The 12,630-nt window shown below is 40.4% G+C and overlaps 1 protein-coding gene across 1 annotated transcript in view; it reads right to left on the minus strand.

Moving 5' to 3' along the window:
• LRRIQ4 (leucine rich repeats and IQ motif containing 4) overlaps positions 1 to 12,630 on the minus strand; it is a 37,657-nt gene that overhangs the window by 17,540 nt on the left and 7,487 nt on the right. Inside the window, exon 2 of the mRNA XM_037526644.2 lies at positions 4,756 to 5,805. Coding sequence (XP_037382541.1) covers positions 4,756 to 5,775 — 1,020 coding nt within the window. The 5' untranslated portion in view covers positions 5,776 to 5,805. The remainder of the gene's footprint in view (positions 1 to 4,755; positions 5,806 to 12,630) is intronic.

Here is a 12,630-nt window from a genome sequence, read left to right on the forward strand (position 1 = left end):
GAACCACCTTTTGGTTTCATTGATCTTTTGGATTTTTTTTAAGTTTCGATTTCATTTATTTCTGATTTGATTTTTATTATTTTCTTTCTTCTACTGGTTTTAGGGTTTTTTTGTTGTTCTTTTTCTAGTTCTTTGAGCTGTGAGATTATGTTGTTTCTTTGAGTTCTTTCTTGTTTTTTGATGTGAGCCTCTATTGCTGTATATTTTCCTCATGTTACTGCTTTTGTTTCATCCCATACATTTAGGAAATTGATGTGCTCCTTGTCGTTGAATTCAAAGTATTTTTTAATTTCTTCTTTGATGTTCTAGTTAGTCCTGTGGTGTTCCGGTAGTGTGGGTTTCAGTCTCCAGGAGGTAGAAGGGTTCCTTCCCTTCTTTTAATGGTTTATTTCTAGTTTGATGCCTTCATGATCAGAGAAGATAGTTGGTATAATTTCAATCTTGGTGTGTCTGCTGATGTTTGTCTTGTGTCCCAGTTTGTTATTGATCCTGGAGAATGATCTGTGTGTGCTTGAGAAAAATGTGTACTCAGATTTTTTTGGGTTTAGTGTGCTATAGATGATTGTTTAAGCCCATGAGCTCTAGATCCTTATTTAGAGCTTTAATATCCTTACTTATTTTTTGTCTCATTGATCTATCCATTGTTGATAGTGGTGTGCTGAAGTCTCCTACTACATACGTGTTTTCTCTGATATCTGTTTTCAGGATGATAATAGTTGTCTGATGTATTTTGGTGTGCCTTCATTTGGTGAGTATATGTTAATGAGTGTTATTTCTTCTTGAAGTATTGTCCCCTGAATCATAATGTAGTGACTATCTGGGTCTCTTTTTACCTTTTTGAGTTTGAAATCTGCTTTATCTGATATTAGTATAGCTGTTCCTGCCTTCTTTTTTGGTCCATTTGCTTGTAGGATTGTTCCATCCTTTTACTTTCAGTCTATTTTTATCTTTTGTAATTAAGTCATTTTCCTGGAGACAGCCAAAGGTGGGGTTTTGTTTCTTAATCCAGCCTGTGACTCTGTGTCTTTTTATTGAAGAGTTTAGTCTGTTTACATTTAGAGTTAATATTGATATGTTAGCATCTGTATTTGTCATTTTGTTTGTCTTTTTTCTGGTTTTATTTATTTTTTTCAATTAAAAAATTTTTTTTTGTCTTGTTTCATTCTTATTCATCCCTCTGTTGGTTCTGGTTTTCAGACTCCTTGTAGTATTTTTTGGAGTGGGGGTTCAGTCATAATGAAATTCTGGAGTTTCTGTTTGTCTGGGAAGGTCCTTATTCTTTCTTCATAGAGGAAGGTAAGCTTTGTGGGATAGAGGATTTTTGGTTGGCATTTGTTGTCTTGGAGTTTGTTGACTATGTCCCTCCACTTTCTCCTTGCCCGTAGTGTTTCTTCAGAGAAGTCTGATGTCAGCCTGATTAGTTTTCCTTTGTATGTTATCTGTTTCTCCCCTCTAGTCAGCTTCATTATTTTTTCCTTGTTTTGGATTGTTTGGAGCTTTACTATTAGTGTCTTGCTGTATTTTTCCTTTCATCATGGAAGTTTGGTGTTCTTCTTGCTTCTTATATGTCTATTTTCAACTCCTTCTTCATGTTTGGGAAGTTGTCTTTAATTATTTCCTTGAATATTTTCTCTGTTCCTATGTCTCTCTCCTCTCCTTCCTTTCCTCATGGAGTCAGATAGTCCCCAAAGTCTTTCTTCATTCTTTTTCATTTGTACTTCTCTTTCCTTTTCTGTTTGGTTCTTTTTATTTCTGTCTTCGAGAGTACTTATTTGTTCTTCTGTTTCGTCTATTCTGCTATCACTGCTTTTCCCAGAGTTCTTTAGGTCCTCCATTAATGCTTTGATCTACTGCATTTCTTTCATTTTCCTCTTTAAGGACTCAATTTCATTCTTCTGATTGTTGATTTTTTCCCCCTTATGATTGTTTTCCTTTATGACTTCTGCCAGTTTTTTAATCATGGCAATTTTAAATTCTCTTTCTGGAAGACTCAGAAGTTCTTCCAAGTCACTGTTGTTGCAATCTAGTAGGTGATTTTCTTTTTGTGATGTGTCTTTTCCCAAGGATTTGCTTCGTTGCTTGTAGTTTTTCTTCTCCCTGCTGCTTGTTTTCTAATTTGTCCAATGCATTGGAACACTGTGTCACTGGTACTGGCTGGCATCTTTTTGGTGTGCTTTTTCTGGGATGTTTGAAACTGGTGGTCCAATTGAGTCAAATACTGTTATGCCAGAAGTCCAGTAGAGCAGTGGTACTATGACTATGTTAATGGTCGCTGTCACAGAATATCTCCTCCTTCTGTATTAGTTTAATTCCAAAGGTGTGTCATGAGGTCCCACAGACTACCCTGGAGGTGGAGTGGCTGGATATCCCAGCGTCTCCAAATCGCTGGATCCCCCTCTGGGCTCCGACTCCCTTCCTGGCAGGTCCTGGCTTGCAGGGGTCTTCAGCTCACCTCTGGCTGTGGGGGCAGCCCTTTCCCAATTCCACACAGTCTCCATGGGTTCTGGAGGCAAAGATCCCTATTCTAAAATGGCGAGTCAGAAGAGCACTTCCCTGTGCCCGTGGTCTGCCCTGGCAGTGGCTGGATTCCCCTCTGGTTCCATCTGGGGGCCAGACAGGGCCCGGCATGTGGGGGCTTTTCAACTCACCTCTGACTGTGGGGCAGCCCTTTTCCAGTTCCAAGAAGTCTCAGTGGTGACAGATGCAAAGGTAAAGATCCCCGTTCTAAAATGGCAAGTCACCCCCCCCAAGTTTTGACCCCTCTAAACACCACAATTTTGAGGTCTGTCTACTTTAGCACATATTGATCCAGTTCACTTAAATTATTATATAGTTTTCTAGTTCATGAACATAGCACAATTTACTCATTCCTCTACTGACTGACATTTAGATGGTCTCCCATAGACCTGATTATCAACAACCCTATCATGAACGTTTTTGAATATCCTACTCTGCACACATGTGACAGTGTCCCCAGAGAAAAATCTGGCTTTTGTAGTTTCCCAGGAACAGAACATTAAGTTGTACGTAGCAGAAAAAAAAAAAGCTGTTGTTTAAGAAAACTTGTTAGGGGATCTTTGTTAAGAATAAAGACCCTGACTTATTTCACTGAACATAATTCCTTCTAGCTCCATCCATGTTGCTGCAAATGGCATGAGTTTATCTTTTTTGATTGCTGAATAATATTCCATTGTGTATATATATCACATCTTCTTGATCCAGTCACCTATTTTTGGGCATTTGGGTTGTTTCCAGGTTTTACCTATTGTAAATAGTGCTGCAATAGACATAGGGATACAGGTGGTATTTTGAATCAATGTTTTTTTGTCCTTTGGGTAGATCCCCAGGAGTGGAATTGCCAGGTCATATGGTAGCTCCATTTTTAGTAGACTGAGGAAACTCCAGACAGCTTTCCATAGTGGTTGGATCAGTTTGCATTCCCACCAGCAATGTAGGAGAGTTAGAAGGAATTATGCTCAGTGAAATAAGCCAGAAGAAAAAGAAAAATGTCAGATGGTTTCACTTATAGCAGGAATATAGGGGAACCAAATAAGACATCAGTGTAAAAAAATAGTAACAGTACAAAACACAACAAAGCAAAAACAGACAATTACAAATCAGAGACATACTACAGGGGAGGAGGCAGGAGAGGGATCAGAGGGAGAGAGGGAGGAGCACAGGGGACTGAGGTGATGGTGCACAGGTGCATTGGTGAAGGAAACTCTACGGGGACTACACCTGAGGGGGGTGGAGGGAAGCAAATATTGTTTAAAAATGAATAATGATGCAAAAAATTTTAAAAATTAATTATTAAAAAAAATAATAAAGACCCTGAATCCCAGCAGCTCTAAGAAGGAACTGGGCTCTATAATTTACAGGCTTGTGGTTATGACAAGTTAGTTAAGCTCCCTGGGTTCCATTTTCCTCATATATCATTGAAGACAATATTAACCACGTTGGAAAGGTGTGAGTGAGGTGTTCAGAATGTTACCCAAAATTATGCCACTTTGGCATACTGAGTGTTTTGAATTAAAGTCAGTGCAAGAAGCACACCAACTCTGCTTTGTTCTCCTGAAAGCAGGAGGGACATCTCCCTTGTGAGGACATGCTCCCTTGTGTCAGCAGGGTAGAAGACAGTTTTTTGACCAGATGCAGGGAATTTGGGCCAACAAGGCTTTACAAAGAAACCCTGTTCAATGAATTCACAGATTCCTAGTTACCTCTCTCTCCATCATGTATTAATCCTCTAGCCCAAAGCCCTTTGTCTTGTCGATTCTTCACAAATATATTGTTTCTTTGTCTAAAAGGTACAAAAGCTTCCTGCTCTGGTGACTTCTTCAGCTCTCCATTTTTTACCCAAGGAGCCCATGTATATGTAAAAATTCATTAAAATTCACATGATTTCTCCTGTTTGTCTGATGTCAGTTGAATTCTTAGGTCCAGTCAGAGACCCAAAGAGGCCGAAGGGGAATTTTTCCTCCTCTACATGAGGTTTCAATGAGACAGTCCATGTAAAACAGCCCTGTGGCTGACACATAATCTAAATAAACATTAGCTACTATTTATGATCATTATTGGTATTTTAGTGGGGGAAGTAATATAAATTATCACCTTGTTGGATATATTTGCTAACCCTGCATCTTAGCCTGTAAAGCCAGTTCAAATTTACTGATGTTTAGACACAGAATCACACCCACTTAGGGCGGGAAAGGCCCTGCAGGGGAGCGCAGTGACAACCAAGGAGGGAAGCAGTACCTGGCACAGTTTGTTATCATCCAGAGCCAAGACCTCCAGGTTCTTCAGAGTACAGATCAGGTCTGGACAGCGCTCCAGCAGGTTCTGACTGAGATCCAGGAAGCGCAGGTTGCACAGCCGCCGGAAGGAGCGCGGCAGTTTCTGCAGACTGTTGTCATGCAGGTAGAGCAGGCGCAGCGAGGTCCACCTGCCCATGAAGCGCGGCAGCTTCTGCAGGCGGTTCCCACTCAGGGAGATCTCCGTCATCTCCGTGAGCTCGAGGAAGCTCTGCGGAATGGAGTGGAGGAGGTTGTAGGAGAAATCCAGCACCGACAGGCACTTACATCTGCACAGAGAGTCGGGTAGAAAAGGAAGGTTGTTCCGAGCCACAAAGAACTTCTGCAGCCCTCTGAGCTCCCCCATCTCTTCTGGGATGACAGTCAGCTTGTTCTCATCCAAGTCAATGGTCTCCAGGTTGGAGAGGAGACAGAGCTCCAGAGGGAAAACTTCAAATTGGTTTTGCTTCAGGTAGATCTCCCTGAGCTTGGTCTGGTTTACTATTTCCTGGGGCAGAGCTTTCAGGTAGTTTCCACTTAGTCCTAACAGCTCGAGATGGTGAAGGGATTTGCAGAGGACACTGGGGAGCTCCTTCAGGTCAATGTGGTAGAGCCGGAGCTCCCTCAAGGTACGAATGTTGCTGAGGACCTGCAGGGAGGCAGGCTGGAGGGGATTGTGGCTCAGGTCCAAGCCCTCCAGGCATCTCAGCTTCCCCAGCTCCGGACACAGCTTCCTCAGCTTGTTCTTGTTGAGATACAGGATTCTAATATTCTTTAAATGCTGAATACCCTGGGGAATTTCTTCAATCTGGTTATTTTCCAGATGCACTTCTTCCAATTCTTTTAATATTAAGATCTCCAAGGGAATGGTAGTAAAATTCAGATTAGAAGCATCAATGAAAAATATTCTATCAGAGACCTGTTGTGGATTCCACTGATGAAATTCAGAAGACCATTCCACTGGTATTGTTGCATCATATGACATACTTTCATGCAAAGTTGGTATATTCAAAATCTGAAATATTGTGAAAAGAAAGAAAAGTCAGAATCTACCTGCCACCAGACTTGGTATTCTTAAGAGAGAATTTAAATTTAGTTGATTAAATTTGGTGCTTGAAATTATGTCACAACATAAAATGTAGGCTTTTGTGCTTTATTCTGGGAGAATTAAAGTGTAGTTTCCTCTTTCTCCTACAACCATTCAAACAGGTTGATTCACATGGGAAAAAAAAAAGATAGCTTAACTTGTTTTTTAAAAAATGACTATTTCAGAGAGAGGAGATCAACATTGTGGTGAAGAGATGCTGGGATAAAGTTCTCCCATAAAAACAATTGATATGGAGAAATAACGGCGAGTTCCTGGGAGGACCCAGATGAGTTAGAGAAACTGGGTGATGCTGGTGATTCACCCAAACATAGAGGAAAATTGGAACCACAGGGGAAGGGAAGAGATAGAAAACCATCGGAATTCTTCTCCCTTCCCCCACCCACAAAGCTGGCCCACATCATCAAGCAGAAAATGTGAAACGGAGATCAGATACTGGAGAATCCTGAGACATCTGAGAGCTCCTGACAAAGACAGGTGGGCAAACGGGGCCTTGGAGCAGACACACGGCAGCGCTGAGTGCGGGCCCCTTTGTTGAGGTGTGTCTCTCCTCCCCCCCTCCTGGAGACTGGCGGGACCATTTAACTGGTCACACTTACCAAAGGGAAAGACATCCAAGGGATCCTCATAGGACTGGTCCCTACATTGAGGGCCTCTTGGTACCCCAAGCCATCAGGTGGAAGGAGGCATCAGGAGCCTCATCACCCACCAATTAACTCATGGGCCCAGAAAGAGTGCTGATCCTTCCACACCCAGAGTGGCAGTTAATCCACACCCTTTTGTGTTTCTTGTTTTTAATCCTCCCTCAACATGCTACAAGGGAAGTAGAGGGCCCTGGGAAGACTATCCTACCCAGCCCTGTGGTGCTCCCCAGCAGACCAGACTAAAACAGCAACGACTAGCTCACTGGGAGCCATCAGAGTCCTGAGAAGCAATTCTCCCCCTATCTGTGTGTATGTTTTATTGGTCAGTTGGTTGTCTGTTGTTCCTTTCCATCGTTCCTATTTCTGTTTCCTGATTCTTCTATTTTTTTCCTCCCCTTGAACATTACCGTCACTACTTTCTCTTTTCTTTCTGTTCACTGTTCTTCCTCTTCCTCTTTCCTCTTCCCCCATCTTGCCCTTTCTTCTCTCATCTTCATCTCTTTTACATTTCCATGTTATCCTCCTCTTTCCTCTTATCCCTCTGTCACTGTTCATTGTTTTTGATCCCAGTATTATTCTGAGACATGCCCTGAAGGACCTAGCAGTTGAACAGAAAATACATCTCGACCAGCCTGCAGGCACTTCCCAGTGTACTTGACCGCAGCGTGTATCTGGAGGTGCAGTGCTCCACACAAGACTTTTGACTATCGCAGGCTGAGATATTGGATCCTATCCTACATAGTGGGGGCCTAAACGCAGGGGCTCCTGAAGAAAATCACAGCTCAGTACAACACCTACCATAATAGAAGAGCTTCCAAATGTGTACCGAGCCACAGTGGCTCAGACGCTAGGCAGACACACTCATGCCTCAACAAGAGAAATCAAAAGTCATGCCCACAGCACCAGTGGTACAGGGACACTACAAACAGAGCAAAGTCGAAGGCTGACAATGGGAAGGAAGAAAATTACAAATGATCAAGTAGGCCCTTCAGGAAACAATACACCACAAAAAGAAAGTCAACCTACAGAATCCAATAATGTGGACATGGAAGAATATCTCCACCTAATAAAAGAATTTAAAAAAACATAATGAAAACAATTAAAGAGCTAAGAGAAAATGCAGAAAGAGATAAAAGTATAACAAATGAACTGAGGAAGAAAGTGAGGAGTTGTAAAATACCTAGAGATTAGTGGAGGAGCTAAAGAATTTCGGGAAAAGCCATGAAAATAGAAAAGAAGAAAAGGAAGAACAAAGATACAGACATAAAAAGAAACTGAAAAAAAAAGGGAAAGAGAAGTACAAAGGAAAAAAAATGAAGAAAGACTTTGAAAATTATCTGAAACCATGAGGAAAGAAAATGTAAGTCATAGGAATCCCGGAAGGTAAGGAGAGAGACAAAGGAACTGAGAAAGAATTCAAGGAAATAATTAAAGAGAACTTCCCAAGCATAAAGAAGAAAGTGAAAATAGATATACAGGAAGCTAGAAGAACACCAAGTTACCACCATGAAAGGAAAACTACAGCAAGACACATAATGTAAAGTTTCCAAAGGTCCAAGACAAGGAAATAAATGAAACTGATAAGGGCAAAGAAGCAAATAACCTATAAAGGAAAACCAATCAGGCTGACATCAGACTTTTCTAAAGAAACACCATGGGCAAAAAGTGAATGGAGTGACATATTTAACAAACTCCAACTCAACAAATGTCAACCAAGAATACTCTACCCTGCAAAGCTCTCCTTCCTCTATGAAGGAAAAACAAAAACCTTCTCAAACAAACAAAATCTCCAGAAATTCATTACTACTAAACCTCCTCTCCAAAAAATATTGCAAGAAACCCTAAAGCCAAAACCAACAGAGGAATGAATAGGAGGAACAGAATAAGGTAAGGAATAGAATCAGGAAAAAGCAATCAAATGGCAAATATGGATGTCAGTGTATCAACATTGACTCTAAATGTAAACCAATTAAAAAAAACACAGGGTAGCAGGCTGGATTGAAAAACAGAACCCAACCTTTTGTAGTCTTTAGGAAACACAGTTAACTACAAAAGATAAACATAGATAGATTGAAAGTAAAAGAATGGAAAACAATCCTACAAGCAAATAGACCTAAAAAGGTAGGAACAGCTATACTTATATCAGATAAAATAGACTTCAAACTAAAAAAAGGTAAAGAGACACAGATGGTCACTATATTATGATTAAGAGGACAATACATCAAGAAGACATGGGCCTCCCCTGGCAGTGCAGCGGTTGAATGCTGGGCTGCGAAGCAGCCTGCAGCCTCTGTAGCACCGGTTAATCAGAGATTAGAATGAACAGTTATATGCAAACAAGTTCAACAATCTAGAAGAGATAGACAAATTCCTAGAACTATACAATCATCCAAAGCTAGATAAAGGAGAAATAGAACACCTAAACACACCTTTAAGAAGAGTGAAATTGAAACAGTATCAAAACCCTCCCCCAAAACAAAAGCCCAGGATCAGACGGCTTCATAAATGATTTCTACCAAATGTTCAGAAACAAATTAGTGCCTATCCTACAGAAACTCTTTCAAAATTGAGAAGGAAGGAATACTACCAAATACATTTTATGAAGCCAACATCACATTAATACCAAAACCGAACAAGGACAACACAAAAAAAGAAAACAACAGTCCAATCTTTCTAATGAACACTGATGCAAAAATCCCCAATAAAATCCTAGCCAACAGAATCCAACAATGCATCAAGAAGATAACTCACATGACCAAGTGGGATTTATTCCAGGGGCACAAAGATGGTTCAACATCTGAAAATCAAGTAATATAATTCAACACATCAACAAAAAGAAACATAAAATATGTTGATCATATCAACATCTGTTATGATGAAGCCCCTTGAAATTCTCAGGAGAGAGGGAACATACATTAACATAATAAAGGCCATATATGACAAGCCCATAGCCAATCTCAATGGGAAAAGCTAAAAGCCTTTCCCTTAAGATCTGGAACAAGGGCCTTCCCTGGTGGCTCAGCAGTTGAGCGCTGGGCTGCGAAGCTGCCTGCAGCCTCTGCAGCACCGGTTCGATCCCGACCACTGGTGAGGGTCCCACACGGTGTGACAGACCTCTCCTGCCGCGCCTGCTACTCCCCTCAGCAGTGTATTTCGTCCGTCTGTCTGTTCTGTTCCCCGGTCTGGCTCTGGTGAATTCTCTCACCCTTCCGCGCTTCTGACTGTACCCAGTGCTTGTATAAATAAGTAAATAAATCTTTAAAAAAAAAAAAAAAGATCTGGAACAAGATAGGGATGGATGTCCACTATCACCACTGCTTTTCAATATAGTATGGGAAGTCCTAGCCAGAGCAATATTACAAAAGAAAGACATACAAGGAATGCAAATAGGGAAAGAAGAAGTCAAATTATCACTATTTGCAGATGATATGATAAAATACATAGAGGACCCTAAAAACTCCACAGAAAATCTAATCAAAATAATCAACCAGTCCAGTAAAGTAGCAGGATACAAAATCAACACACAAAAATCAGTAACCTTCTTATCTGCAAACAATGAAACTGAAGAAGAAATCAAGAAAACCATCCCTTTTATAATTGAAACAAAAAAAAATCAAATACTTGAAAATAAACCTAACAAAAGAGGTAAAGGACCTATACAAAGAAAACTATAAAATACTGTTAAAAGAATTAGAAGAAGACACAAAGAAATGGAAAGACATCCCCTGCTCATGGATTGGAAGAATTAACATTATCAAAATGGCCATTCCACCAAAAGCTATTTACAGATTTATTTTTTTTTTAGTTAATTTTTCATTTTTGCACAATGTATGCATTTCATCTTAGTTATAGTCCCCATATAATTCCTATCCCCCTTGGTTTGATACTCCCTTCTCCCCCCCATCCCTGCCCTGCCTGTAGTATGTCTCTTTGGAGAATTTTCTTTTTAGCTCTTCTGCCCATTTTTTGACTGGGTTATTTACTTTGTTTTTGTTGAGTCTTGTCAGTTCTTTGTAGATTTTTGTGATCAGTCTTTATCATTAGTGTTGTATGCAAAAATTTTCTCCCAGTTGGTGGGATGTCTCTTTGTTTTGGTTACTGCCTCTTTTGCTGTACAGAAGCTCTTTAATTTGATGAAGTCCCAGTTGTTTATCTTTGCCTTCGCTATCATTGCCTTGGGTGATGAGTCTTTAAAGATGCTACTGAGGTGTATGTCATGTAGTGTTTCGCCTATATTTCCTTCTATATATTTTATGGTTTCTGGTCTTATGTCTAGTTCTTTAATCCATTTTGAGTTGGTTTTTGTGCATGGTGTGAGGTAGTAGTCAAGCTTCATTCTTTTGCATGTAGTGACCCAGTTTTCCCAGCACCATTTATCGAACAAACTTTCTTTGCTCCATTGCATATTCTTTGCTCCTTTGTCAAAGATTAGTTGACTATAAATCTGTGGGTTTATTTCTGGATTTTCTATTGGGTTCCATTGGTCCATGTGTCTGTTGTTGTTCCAATACCATGCAGTTTTTTTTTTTTTTAAGATTTATTTTTATTTATTTATACAAGCACTGGGTACAGTCAGAAGCATGGGAGGATGAGAGAATTCGCCAGAACCAGAGCGGGGAGCAGAGCAGGCAGACTGAAGTACACTGCTGAGGGGAGCAGTGGGCGGCAGGAGAGGTCTGCGCGCCATGTGGGACCCTCCTCCGGTGGCTGGGGAGCAGCCGGGGATCGAACCAGCACTGCAGAGGCTGCGGACAGCTTCGCAACCCAGTGCTCAACCGCTGTGCCACCAGGGAGGCCCCAATATCATGCAGTTTTGATGATTATGGCTTTGTAGCATAGTTTGAAGTCTGGGAGTGTAATGCCTCCATTCCCTTCTCTTTTTTATTATAAATTTTATTTTTATATTCCCCATGCAATTGCGACCCCCTTATTTTGACCCCAATTCCTCCCCTCCCCACCCCACACCCCCCCTTGGGTGTCTCTGGTTCATAGTTGTTTGTTGATTTTGATTTTTACTTTCTTATAGTTATTCTTGTTTCTTGATGTGAGCATCTATTGCTATATATTTTCCTCATGTTACTGCTTTTGCTTCATCCCATACATTTAGGAAATTGATGTCCTCCTTGTCGTTGAACTCAAAGTATTTTTTAATTTCTTCTTTGATGTTCTAGTTAGTCCAGTGGTGTTCCAGTAGTGTGGGTTTCAGTCTCCAGGAGGTAGGAGGGTTCCTTTAATGGTTTATTTCTAGTTTGATGCCTTCATGGTCAGAGAAGATGGTTGGTATGATTTCAATCTTGGTGTATCTGTTCATGTTTGTCTTGTGTCCCAGTTTGTAGTCAATACTGAAGAATGATCTGTGTGCACTTAAGAAATATGTGTACTCAGATTTTTTTGAGTATAGTCTTCTATAGATGTCTGTTAAGCCAAAGCGGTCTAGATCCTTGTTTAAAGCTTTAGTGTCTCACTTATTTTTTGTCTCGTTGATCTATCCATTGTTGATAATGGTGTGTTGAAGTCTCCTACTACATACGTATTTTCTCTGACATCTGTTTTCAGAGATGATAATAGCTGTCTGATGTATTTTGGTGCTCCTTCATTTGGTGAGTATATGTTGATGAGTGTTATGTCTTCTTGAAGTATTGTCCCCTGAATCATAATGTAGTGACCATCTGGGTCTCTTTTTACTTTTTTGAGTTTGAAATCTGTTTTATCTGATATAAGCATAGCTGTTCTTCCTTTCTTTTTTGGTCCATTTGCTTGTTAGATAAGTTTCCTGGAGACAACAAAAAGGTTGGGTTTTGTTTCTTAATTCAGCCTGCGACTCTGTGCCTTTTTACCGAGGAGTTTAGTCCATTTACATTTAGAGTTAATATTGATATGTTAGCATCTGTATTTGCCATTTTGTCTTTTCTGTGGTTTTATTTTTTGTCTTGTTTCATTCTTATTCATCCCTCTGTTGGATCCAGTTATAGGGCTCCTTGTAGTATTTTTTGGAGTGGGGGTTTAGTTGTAATGAAATTCTGGAGTTTCTGTTTGTCTGGGAAGGTCCTTATTCTTTCTTCATAGAGGAAGGAAAGCTTTGCGGGATAGA

Source organism: Talpa occidentalis, unplaced genomic scaffold (assembly GCF_014898055.3).
Source record: "Talpa occidentalis isolate TD23 unplaced genomic scaffold, MPIMG_talOcc4v2.1 talOcc4.4, whole genome shotgun sequence".
In the NCBI taxonomy this organism is placed as follows: Eukaryota; Metazoa; Chordata; class Mammalia; order Eulipotyphla; family Talpidae; genus Talpa; species Talpa occidentalis.